Raw genomic sequence first — 13,371 nt, 5'->3', positions numbered from 1 at the left:
AAAAACAACATTAAATTAAAACTAAAATAAATTAAATTAAATCTAAAACCTCATCGAGACCACCGCAGCGAGGCATTGTACCCAAGATGCTGGCAGCATTACCCCTTTGGATGGCCAAACTAATTCTTTGACCAAGGTAGCTGCCAGCTCTCGGGTCCCCGGGCCCCACGGCCCCAAGCTCCACACCAAAAGGCACGAATACGAAGCTCCCATCGAGGTTTTCATATTTGCGCCTCTTGGCCTGTTCGGCGCTGATGGCCGCTGCACCCGCCATAGAGGAGGTCGCCTGAATGTGGGATGCAGCTAAAGTGTCTACACAAGTTGCATCCCAAACAAGCGACCTGCCCATCTTCCACGGTACGAGCGTCATACCATCAGGTCTCTTGCCATCGCTACGTGCCAAACCAATAGGTTCTAGTACAGCTGGCACATGGGCGGTTGCAAGGGACCTCCGGATGATGTCGTTAAGGGTACTATGGCGGGAGAAGCATTTTTTTTTATAATTTTAATATAACATAATTTCCATTCTAAATAATATCTGTCCCGGCTGCACTCACGTGTTTAGTAGTCAAAACCGCGGCACGTGCGCGGACTCCCTTGAAAAAGGACCCCGGATGGGTTCGAAACTAGTCGGGCTAACGTCGACTAGACACGTGAGTACAGCCGGGACAGATATTATTTAAAATGAGTATTTATTTATTACCAAAATTTTTAGATTGACTTTGACAGGAATTTTTTCGGTATCCATAACCGAAGAGTCCCAACGGAAGCCTATTAAATAGTCCCGCAAATTGCTATTCCGCTGAAACCATGTCTCATTAACATCGAAATGACGTCATTTTGACATCAGCCGAAATAAAAATATACCATCAGCTCGAAACTTCAGTCTAGTGCTGACGTCACTCGACTAGACCCCAAATTCAAAATTTTATGTTATTAAATTTCAAAATGGCTGCCTAATGATAATTAAAAAAAAACTAGTAGGAATCTTGTTTGAATTTGAAGAATTTGAATCTAGAAGATCATACGGAATCGTTCATGTGCGAGCCCGACTAGCACTTGGCCGCTTTTTTAAGGACTTGATATAGCAAGGGCCCTTATTTAGAGACTAGCTGATGCCCGCGACTTCGTACGCGTAGATTTAGGTTTTTAAAAATCCTGTAGGAATTCTTAAATTTTTCCCTTCCCCGGGTTGCAAGCTACCTCTGTACCAAATTTCGTCAAAATCGGTTGAACGGTTGAGCCGTGAAAAGCTAGCAGACAGACAGACAGACAGACACACTTTCGCATTTATAATATTAAGTATGGATTAGTATGGAAGTATGGATTACTAGATGATGCCCGCGACTTCATCCGCGTGGATTTAGGTTTTGAAAATCCCGTGGGAACTCATTAATTTTCCGGGATAAAAAGTAGCCTATGTCCTTCCCCGGGATGCAAGCTATTTCTGTACCCAAATTCGTCAAAATCGGTTGAACGGTTGAGCCGTGAAAAACTAGCAGACAGACAGACACACTTTCGCATTTATAATATTAGTATGGCAGTATGGATTATTATAAAGCATATTTCTCACGTTTCAGACTCAGCGTTGTACGCACACTATGTGTTTAAAGCCTTCGACGTCAACTGCAGTGGCGCCATCAGTTTTAGGGTGAGTAAAGTTGAAAGCTTAGGCCACGATTATACCTATAGGGCGGTTTCGTAAAACGTGCATCAATCATTATTACAATCTCTATTATGCTAATTTTTATAGGTAAGTGAGTTTAAAATCAGTTGTGCAACATTACTTGGGCAACTGAACAAATACTGTTATCACGTTAAATAAGTCTGGAGCTTCTGAAACGGAAGGGGGGTTACCAGGTCACGACAATAACAAACAGGTCGGCAGCAAATGGCAGATAATTCAGTCTGGCTGACTTTTAGTGTCTTCGAAGTTTGCCGTCCCATGGCGCCGATGTGTGATAAAAGTTGCGATCTGTGCATTCCTAGAGTTTCGTAGTAAAACAAGTAATAAAAATAAACTCAACTCATTAAGAACTCACTTTATTCCATCTATTATTTATAGATAATGGGGCCGATTCTCTTGTACACAATCTCTAAACTAAACTAAAATGACACGTCTAAATCTATTGCTATCCCTGTCATAATGTTGCTTGCGGAAAAGGATACCACTAGATTTACACTTGTGAATTTAGTTTAGTTTAGAGATTGAAGACAAGAGAATCGGCCCCATTGTATATTTAATAAATTTTGACTTAACTTATTGAAACAGAATTCAAATCTTTTCTTTCTCGAATCAATAAAACTCCATTTTCCATTTGCCGCGAGTTGTCTTAACGTTTTTTTAATTATTCAACTCTTAAGCAAAGGCAAATGTCGCACAAGAAGCCCTTATAGTTTAGTATTTTAGTGTTTTTCAACCATTTCAAAAGATAAAGCTGACTATCTCACTGACTGACTTTAATCTATCAACGCACAGCTCAAACTACTGGACGGATCGGGCTGAAATTTGACATACAGATAAAGGTAATTGGCAGATAGCTATTATAACCTAGGCACACGAGTAGATATGTGACGTAGGCATCCGCTAAGAAAGGATTTTTAAAAATTCAACCCCTAAGGGGGTGAAATAGGGGTTTGTGTTGACACACGCGACGTGGACGAAATTGCGAGCATAAGCTTGTTATATTAAAAATGCAACGATTGACAATCAAAAAGTGTACAACCATTCAACAGTTACCCAATTTGAATGAATGATTTGACTTTGACTTAACTTTGGTATAGTGCGACAAGGCTCTCTTGGGACTTGAATGACATTGACAGGGGGGCGCTGTTGGAGAACAAAGGCTAACTGGCTCTACACCTTGATTCTTAGTCTGAGCTCTACACGCTCGCCGAGTGAAGGCGAGCGGCGGCGAGTGCGAGCGGGCCCGGCGAGCGTGTAGAGTCAACAATATTCAAACAAGTCAAACAAGAACAAAGGGGACACTTGACGGCAACGTTACGGTACGAAATAGTTCCGATTTTCGCCACGCGCCAGAAATGGCCTTGTCGCACTATACGTTCGACAACGATTTTATGGCTAAACCTCAGAAAGGCGTAAAATAAATATTTTACGCACGCCACAAAATACAGAAGCTGCAAGGCTTTTATGACACAAATCTAGTTCAATACAATTTAATGCTCGCGGTTACATAAAAATGTTATTAGCTTATTGACAGGGCTCTACAACTCGTATGAGATCGTCTGAACACCTATTGGGGGGTCTCCGAATGCTTGAATATACTTTTCTTTTGCATTTATTTATACAAGACATGTCAGCTAAATACCAATTACCCTTAGACAACCAACAGACACTATTAGCCTGTTAGAAAGGGGCCAAGCATTTCACAAATTCCCAGATTGGTGCCGTCATTCAGGTTGTTTAGTATTGGTACTACTTACGTCAAATTATGTGCCAAGTCGTTGAGACTTGCTGTAAGTGAGGGGACCAAATTGGATTATTTATTTTTAAGTACTAGGGAAAGTTCCAGGCCGTTACAGTCAGTGGCGGATTTGTCCTTAGGCACGTAGGCCTAGGGCGGCCAGTTATCATGACTCTACGATGATAACATCTACGGGCATCGGGGTGGCAAAACAAATTCTTTTGAGGTTTTCATACATTTTTATTGAATACAAATAAATAATTGTTTCCAGGAGTTGCTAGTTACCCTGTCGACCTTACTGCGTGGGTCAGTGTACGAGCGACTCCGCTGGGCGTTCCGCCTCTATGATGTGGATGGTGACGGTGCCATCACCAGGCAGGAGCTGGCTGAGGTGGTGGTGGCAGTTCACGAGCTGCTGGGACGACGTGCACCTCCTGGCTCCCCTGCCTCCAGGGTTGACGATGCTAAGGCTAACGAACAGGTGAGAGCATTCTAACCTAGTGATGTGAGGATGACGGAGCCATCACCAGACAGGAGCTGGCTGAGGTGGTGGTGGCAGTTCAAAAGCTGCTGTGACGACGTGCACCTCCTGGATCACCTGCCTCCAGGGTTGACGATGCTAAGGCTAACGAACAGGTGAGAGCATTCTAACCTAGTGATGTGATGGTGACGGAGCCATCACCAGGCAGGAGCTGGCTGAGGCGGTGGTGGCAGTTCACCAGCTCCTAAGACGACGTGCACGTCCTGGATCACCTGCCTCCAGGGTTGACGATGCTAAGGCTAACGAACAGGTGAGAACTTTTAACGTAATGTAATGATGTTGAGTTATCACGAAGCAACGTCTTTGAGGGCAGAGTTATACGCCTCACGAACATATGCCACTTCTCCCTGCTGGCCGACAGCCTGGTACACTCGTGCAAAGGACCGCCCACAGCAGACCTAATTTGGTCAGTCCATCGCATTGGCGACCTTCCTCGCCCTCTGGTGCCCTCTATCTTACCCTGTACGACATGACGCTCGATGGAGTCACTCTCACGCCGGGAGACGTGTCCGAAGAATTTTAATATGCGACTTTGTACTAATGCCGAAAGTCGTTGTTTAATGCCGAGTTCTTGGAGTATTTAAAGACGTTGTTGCGAAACTCAGTCCATGAGACTCCTAGCATTTGCTTCCAGCACCACTCTCCAGAGCATCAATCTTCTTCTTCTCAACCAGTCGCAAAGGCCACGTCTCCGCAGCGTCTGCCAACAGTGCTGCGACGAAGAAGAAGAATGATGTGGTTGGAAATAGTGCAACCACCAGACAGGAGTTGTAGATGATGATGGCAGTTCATGACTTGCTGGGAAGACACGCATGTCTTACTAGTTGCCTTAATCCAGGACGTAATGGACCATATAGACCATCTTCACCATAAAAGTACGAGACCTGGGACAGCTCTGAAATGCCGAATCTCATGCATCAGCTGATAGATTCTGTAAAATGAATTAAATAGTGTTCATTTTTTGAAAGGGTTCCTTCTCTAAAATTATTGAATACTAGCTTATGCCCGCGACTTCGTCCGCGTGGACTACACAAATTTCAAACCTCTATTTCACCCCCTTAGGGGTTGAATTTTCAAAAATCCTTTCTTAGCGGATGCCTACGTCATAATAGCTATCTGCGTACCAAATTTCAGCCCGATCCATCCAGTAGTTTGCGCTATGCGTTGATAGATCAGTCAGTCAGTCAGTCAGTCAGTCACCTTTTCCTTTTATATATTTAGATATTTCGCTTAGCCATTTTATTGCCATGAGATTGAAGAAAGCAAGTTTTGCCAAGTTGACATTCTTGTCATTCCTGTCAAAGTTAATTAAAAGGTTCTTTGGAATTTTTGCAGGTGGACCGCGTGTTCAGGAAGCTGGACCTGAACCAGGACGGCGTGATCACGATTGAAGAGTTCCTGGAGTCGTGCCTCAAGGACGACGTGATCACGCGCTCGCTGCAGATGTTCGACACAGTGCTATGACGGCAGACTGACGTGGACTCCAGGTTAGATAGGTCAAGTTATTTCATTAGAGTTCCATATATAGTTATAGTACGCGACATGCCAAGATGGCAATCAGGGTATGAGGCGGTGGGACGCACTGGGCTAGTGCCGTGGCTAAGCCGGGTTAGGTGTCCCCCCACCCCGAGGTGTCTCCTGGGAGTGCGCTCGACGCTCTGACCACTAAGTCACAGTTCGCTTGCTACCAGTGACGAAATTTGTGATATGTATGTTCACTTAGTACTGAAGCGACTGTTATTAATGCCATCTAGTAGCGACACTTTGCAGCTATCGAAACTACTTTCAAAGGCCCATATTACAATGCAGCTCTTTGAACGAGAAATGACATATTATTTTGCTTTTTACTACTAGTGTGTCGCTACTAGGTCCCAGACGCACAGGTTCGATTACTGCCGGTCCGCAATTTTTGATATGTATTTAAAATTATTCTTGTACGATGCTGTGAAACCCTTCGTGAACGAGTCCGACTCGCACTTGACCAGTTTTTTTTAATTCCAGGGTCGTAATAAAGCGCACATACCACCACACATGCCACTGCCACGGCCTTTACAATATGGCGGCGGCGTGGCTCTCGCGCGCCAACCTCGCACGCTGCGCCGCGGCCGTAGACAACCTCTACCGCCGCGTGCTCAAGCCGAGGATCAGGAGCGTACTGTTTTTCCATTTCTAGACCTTTTTTTAATAAATTGTTAGCGTGTCTCACAGCCCGATTGGAAATGTAAAAACGTTTAAAAAATATATATATTTTTGACTTTTTTTTACCTGTTTTTTTGCTCTACTCTTTTATTATTTATTGAATTACATTTTTTTTTAAACTTGATTACTAGGTACAATATTAATTAATAATAAATAAATAATTTTAAAATTTTAAAAAATATAAAAAATATTTCTTTTTTTATTGAAAATATTACAATAAAACTTAAAGCTAGCCTTATATAATTACTATATAAATCATGCCCGCGTGGAATGGTGCCAAGAATACTGGCTGCATTTCCGATATTTGATTTTCTATATATTTCCAATAAGGCTATGAATTTTTTGAGGGATGTTTCCATTTGAAGTATTTTAGGGAATTTTAGATAAATCCGAGTGCAGAAGTCGAATCATTACAAATTTCTTTATTTATTTATATAACAGCTAAGGTTTTGAAAATAATGTTTTAAAAACACAATTTATAAACTAATTTTGAATAACTTAAATAAGCTTACTCACTTATATTTTTATATATTATATTTATTTAAGTCTTACTTACCTAGTCCTCTTATAGGTAGAGAGCCGATATTAGCAATATCTATGTTATTGGATTGTGATAGAGAATATAATATGGTTGATAACACAGATTAATACATCGCACATAGGTTGCCTAGCAAAATCAATAGCCAATGGTGTTAAACAGTAAAAAAATTAAATGTAATCGATCAACTTCCCTGATTTAGTTATTTATAAAAATCGAGCATTAGCTAAGAGAATATAACGCAATCAGTTGAAACATAAAGATTGCCTACTTTCCCCCTATTTTTTTAACTTCTGCGCTCGTTTCTATTCGACGGATCATTTTTAGACATTTCTAAAGTTTAATAAATATTATTATTATTGCGAAGCGTTGAAACGCTATAGCTAAATCGGTGAAATATAGTAATGTTCAGGTAGATCGTCATATAGTGCGGAATGTTCAATAATATGGTACAATAAAAGCCCTATTCAAATGCTAATGCACGGCTTGACACCTCCTTCTAACTTCACTCATAAGTCAACAAGGTGTAACCATAACAAAAACGAAGACAGGTGATTGACTGATCTTATACCACAAAAAAAACGTGGGGAAAAAATCCTATATTTTGTAAAATTTCACGATGTATTGCAAATTAAACATCTGACTGACGGTAGAGGCAACTAACATTCGTAGGCGGGGAATTGATCCGAGTTTTACACGCTATACATTGCGGGTTTGAAAAATATTAAATTACTAAAACTACAAAATGTGGCAAATGGTTATTGGTATTGGATTGTGTTTAGGTAGTATAACAATACACTAAGTTTTTGCTAGCGTTCTGGTTACACCCTGTATAACTACTTTATTATAAAGGTCTTGGTGAAATAAAATATCTATGAAGTTTCTAAATAATTTTAATTACATATCAAAAATTGCGGAACCGGCAGGATTCGAACCTGCATCTCCTGGGATCGCGCCCGGCGCTCTGACCGCTAGGCCACGGTTCGCTTGCTGCCAGCGACGAAATTTGTGATATGTATGTTCACTCAGAACTGAAGCGACTGTTAGTGCCATCTAGTAGCGACACTGATTGAAGTTTGCAGGTGGTGCAAAACTAGTATATGAATAGGGTTAATAGGCTGCGCTATCAATGGCCATATATAGTAATTACGTTAACTTTAGCTAAAACAAACTTTACGTAAAATTTTAGTTGCAACTAAAATTTGCGTAATAAGTAGTAGATATACTTAATAAAAATGTGTACTCCACTAGAGCAAGTTTTGATAATATTTTGAGAAGAGATTGCGTAACAGATTACTATTTTTTTGGGATTTTTGTTATATTCGAGTTTTTATTAGGTACGCTATTTTTATTACGCTAGGGGCGCTGGCTGTAGGTGTAGAATAGGGCCAACTCGAAATCGAATTTCGTTTGATAACTCATACTAGGTACTATTTGTAGAATTTTTTTTATTGATAACGCGTAAAATTTAACTCGTCATGCGCCATTTTAAATTTCATTTCATTCAATTTGTGTCAAATTTCATGTCAAAAGTACGATTTGATTTTAGTCATTATTTTAAAGGTGAACCGTATGTTTGACACGACAGTTGACCCATAGGGCCATAGGGTGTTTGTGCACTCATACGTATTCAGTTCGTATTCGTGTTTTTTGCTTACAGTGCGACAAGGCTCTTGAATGACATTGACAGGGGGGCGCTGTTCGCGAACAAAGGCTTAGACCGGTATTTATTCTGAGGCTTAGACTATTCAAACGAGAACAAAGAGGACACTTGACGGCAACGTTAGTTCTGATTTTCGCCACGCGCCATGATAGCCTTGTCGCACTGTACATAAAAACACGAATACGAACCGAATACGGATGAGTGCACAAACACCCATAGAGTTAAAATGGCGCGTGAGGAGTCATTTTGTACGAACTACGGTTATTGAAAGCGCAGCTATCGTTTCTTAGAATTTATGTACTTGTAATAATAATTGATGTAGATAGTGACTATTATTAATAATTCTAGACCCAAGAAATGAAAGTTGTTTTACCTGTAGAGATGTTTAGGCATATTATAGTGTTGATTAAATTTCGATGAAACTTGTTGGTTTTTGGGAAAACAAATTTTTTTTTAAGTTAAAAATTAAAAATGCGTAATAGGTATTTAGATTTTTAATTTACCTAGAGAAAATGCTTAAAAAATTGAAAGGACAAGGTAAAATTTAAAAAAAAATACAAGTTACATCAAATAGTTTTATTTTTATTTAATTTTAAAGTTATTTTAATTATTTTACTAAAAAATATGCATTATTTTTCGATAGATATTAAATTAAAAACTGGTTTAAATAATAAGTATATTATTTTAAATATTTATATTCATTTATAAGACCAAAATAACAGGGTACAAGTCCTCTTTCTAATATGTAACTGCATAAATGCTTATAACCTATTTTACAAAAAGAAAACATATACCTACTTTTTAGAATTACTGTTGTGAATTAATAATTTTGAATACGCTTATGACTACCTACCATAGTTTTTGAAATACAAATTATTTTTGCTTTCATACTATAAGTCCCACAAATTGCTACTGCGCTGGAACCATGTCTCATTAAGATAGCTCATAACTAGTGCTGACGTCACTAAAATGTCAGCCACGCGCTTTAGCAATTTGCGGGACTTATAGGTGTAGGTATTTATTTTCTACCCACAAATAGTAGGTACAAGAACTCGGAAATAAATCGCAGGGAATAACCGACCTTCAGTTTACTCCTTCGGTTCTTACCATGTTCTTACACTATTGATATGTAACTTTTTTCTATAAAAATCCATTTATTTTAAAAAGTGAGCTTGATATTTTTTTAATGCCATGCAGCAAAGCTTTTTACCTACTAGTTATTACTTTTTAAACATTCATATTTCTAAAATTCTAAAAACCTAACAGGAGCTTATTTTTTAATATTTCTTATTTTATAATAATTAGATACATACGTTTAATGTTAATTAAATATAATACATAATATTAGAAAAATAAAATAACTGGCAACCGAATAACTCTTCATCTGTATCTGTAATCAATATAGTCTATGGTAAAATTAACCAATAAGGTTAACCATACACGATTCGACAAAAAAGTGGTTTAAATTATTTCAATTTTTTGTATTGCATAAATTATTATACTAAATAATAAAACCTTACTTTGCAGATTTTATTAAAATTATTGCTTACACGCGCCGTACTTGATTTGCTACGTTTGGTACCAATGACACCATACAGCGCGACTAGGCTCTCTTGGCACTTGAATGACATTGACAAGGGGGCGCTGCTGGAGAACAAAGGCTTAGAATATTCAAACAAGAACAAAGGGGACACTTGCAACGTTAGTATCGATTTTCGCGCCAAGATAGCCTTGTCGCACTGTACACGCTATGAGTATAACGCGTCTAAACTTCCTAGTTCAAGGGAGATCGGTCCGCCATTATTAAGACATCCTAACTAATAAAAATACAACTAATGTATTTTGATTCAATATAAAATTTTCAATGGATTTTGTTCTATAAAAATTTGAAAGATTGTCTTATAAAGTCTTATAAAAATGAATCGCTGAAATGTATGTAGTTACGCGCATAACTTCCAAACGACAGCACCAAATTGGATAATTCTTTTTTTATGTTCGTTATTTTATATGTATCTTTATACAAAATAAAGATTTTTTTGGAAAATCCACGGGAAACGATAGTTCCCGCGGGATGGGGATGAAGTCGCGGGCGTATATATGTTGTATCTAAATATATATCTAGCTAAGACGCCACAACATAGCGGAAACGATTTGTACCTAATTGTTAGTTTGGACGTGTAATACTTACTACATAACGAAATTAAATTAAGGCTAGTACGGTGCGTGCCCAGTTTTAATTAATTATCAATTAATTAATTAATTTATTTATTATTTGATATTCAAATTAAATTAATGATGTTCTACAAAAATATTAAGAAAGCCCGTTAAAAATTACTTATTCTATTTGTTAATGAAGATTAAAAATAATTAAGGATTCTGTTAAACTGTTTCAATATGGTTGATTTAATTAAAAGCAATTCTAATGTTCATATCATATTATTATTAATGAATAATATTGATGTTAATTAGGTAGCTAATTTATGGAATTAATATGTAACTTATTTTATGTCTTAAAATAAAACCAGTTAAAGATCAAATTTATTTTGTTATCATACTTTGTCAAAATTATAATTCTAGGGCCTTACTGACCACACATTTCAAAAGTACCCGCAAAAGCCGCAAGTGATCTGCGTTTTTCATTACTGAAAATGTGAATGGCATGGCTCACCTTTCCCACACCTCCCTCCAATTTGGCCCTGATAAAGTCGCCGTCCTCCTGCCCAAAAACAAATTTCTGGCTACAACCTTGTAGAACGGCACCTACAGTCTTTATGGCCCATAAGCTTTGTTCCATGTCGTGGTTATGATAACTGATGCGCCCAACGGATACTCTGACACACCATGGCTATGCGACAATACCTACTAAGTACTATGAAAAGGTTTAACACCTCCTCCTCCTCACCTCCTCAGTATGAGTCTCCTGCGTCAAATCTCTGGAGCCGATGCCAAACGAAGGAGCTAGAATACTAGTATCAATTTGTTTCTTGCAACTACCCGACAACTGTTACGTTTAAGTATTTTTAAATTATTAACATTTTTAAGCTTTTCTAGGGAATAAGTATTCTAATTTAAATATTTTGTCACTCTTAGCTATCTTACAATAATTTCCTACAATGACCTACAGTACGCGGCACAAAATATTATACATATTATCGACCTTTAGGAAGAGATTGCGGTTTTGTAGAGCGTTGTCTCTGTCGTTGAGCCCGACAAAATTTCACATAGGTATGACTTATGAATGACAGAGACAACGCTCTATAAAGCCGAAATCTCATTCTAAACGTCGATGTATAATATTTCTTGCCGGCTACTGTAAGTAAAACGCATCGTCTAAAGTGAAAATTGAAACAAACACTAGAACAGATTTAAATTAACACCTCCTATTAATCACTCCTCCTCTTTCTATTCACTCGTACAACTCAATTAAAGATACCTGTCCATTGAAGTGGAAAAAACCACGGCCACCATTATAATCTATAATATGAGAAATGGAAGAGATCATGACCCTTTAAAAATAATACTGTGCGAAGTAGAACATATTTCTTGTCTTGGTGTGACACAATATTTAAAGGCCCTATCTTATGAATTATTGTACTTAGATAATAATTATTGGAAATTCGATTGACTGTTTAATATTTACGTAAATTACTTAATTAGAAAGTAAAACCTGTAAATTATAATTTTAATTTAATTAATTGTGCGCTAAGAATTTTCGGATACCATTGTACCAAATCAACATAATTATTTAGATTAATTATTTATATTCTCGTATAAAATTGACATCCGAAAATAACTAATAGGCTTCATTCTAACTACAATAGATACCTGCTCTGTACCTTCTTACTTTCGTTTATTACTTCAAGAGTTTATAAAATAAAAGTTTTATCAATTATGTCTATTGTTACAATAGTATAATTTTATCAATTTATCACAAAGTCTATATTGTTTTATCTAAAACTTATTGGAGTTCACGTCTTTGTCAACCTTTGTTACATGAAGAAGAAAAACTAATTAACAGTTAGGTACCACAACTCAAAATAATTATTATTTGGGCCCAAGATTCTCCATAACTTTAACTGTCGTAACTGCAATCTGGGACGGTAAACTCAACTGTTCTTGGGTAAAAAGATTTCAATATTGAGGTCTTTATGACCTCAATTTTGACATCTTATACCGGCGCCAGACCCTTTTAATATTTGTGGCGCCCGCATTAATAAACAACTCAAAATAATCTGGGCCCTGATTCTCTATATCTATGTTATAGAAATCAAGTCACTTATCGGGCAAACTCGAGTGGTCTTTTATAATAAAGAGGTGTCAAAATTCCCGTCACAATATAAGTAGGTACAGTATTTTTTTCTTCATCATGTGACTGGGTAAAAGCATGTGTCGGATCCTTAAGACGTTATTGTGTAATTTGTAATAAATAAATTATTGTAAATATTTGTCGCTGTGTCAATACGTCCACGTTACAACTGATAGTAAACCAGTTCTTCATGTTTCTTTGTGTTTTCTTACTTTCCTTTTCACTGTGAATAGCAAAAAAAACTGGCCAAGTGTGAGTCGGGAGTCGCTCTTTTAGGATTCCGTACATAATTGAGGACAACATACAAAATTGGGAATCGAACCCGGGACCTCCCACTTATGACACTCATACTCAACATAGTGATTAAATAATCTTTAACGCTCACCACTGTGCTTACAAAGAATTTTGTACGCGAGTTGCGACAGGTCGAGATGGTAATCGGGGTATGAAGCGGGGAGGCCGCCCCACACCCACACATCACCCACTCTATCACGTACCGGGTTAGCATGTGGGCTTTGTGGGTGTGCGGGGCCTCTCCACCCCGATTACCATCTCGACCTGTCACGTACCCATGGTGTCATGTCATATCAAGTTTATTTAGTCGGTTCATGAATAGGCAGCTTTTATTGCTTATCATAATAATATGGCAAATATTATTTAACTGTCAATGTCAAAGCCAACTATCAAATGTTTTACTAG

General features: G+C 38.0%; 1 protein-coding gene across 3 annotated transcripts in view; it reads left to right on the top strand.

Annotated features, from left to right (window-relative positions):
• The window catches only part of LOC117994495 (A-type potassium channel modulatory protein KCNIP1), a 72,676-nt gene extending 66,534 nt beyond the window's left edge, over nt 1–6,142 (top strand). For all 3 annotated transcript variants that reach the window (XM_034982424.2, XM_069507805.1, XM_069507806.1), the window contains exons 4-7: nt 1,581–1,651; nt 3,697–3,906; nt 5,302–5,453; nt 5,968–6,142. In XM_034982424.2, the coding sequence (XP_034838315.1) occupies nt 1,581–1,651; nt 3,697–3,906; nt 5,302–5,430 (410 nt within the window). In that variant the 3' untranslated portion in view covers nt 5,431–5,453; nt 5,968–6,142. The remainder of the gene's footprint in view (nt 1–1,580; nt 1,652–3,696; nt 3,907–5,301; nt 5,454–5,967) is intronic.
• The last annotated feature ends 7,229 nt before the right edge of the window (nt 6,143–13,371 follow it).

Source organism: Maniola hyperantus, chromosome 26 (genome assembly GCF_902806685.2).
Source record: "Maniola hyperantus chromosome 26, iAphHyp1.2, whole genome shotgun sequence".
Lineage (NCBI taxonomy): Eukaryota > Metazoa > Arthropoda > Insecta > Lepidoptera > Nymphalidae > Maniola > Maniola hyperantus.
This window is presented reverse-complemented; position numbering and strand designations above follow the sequence as displayed.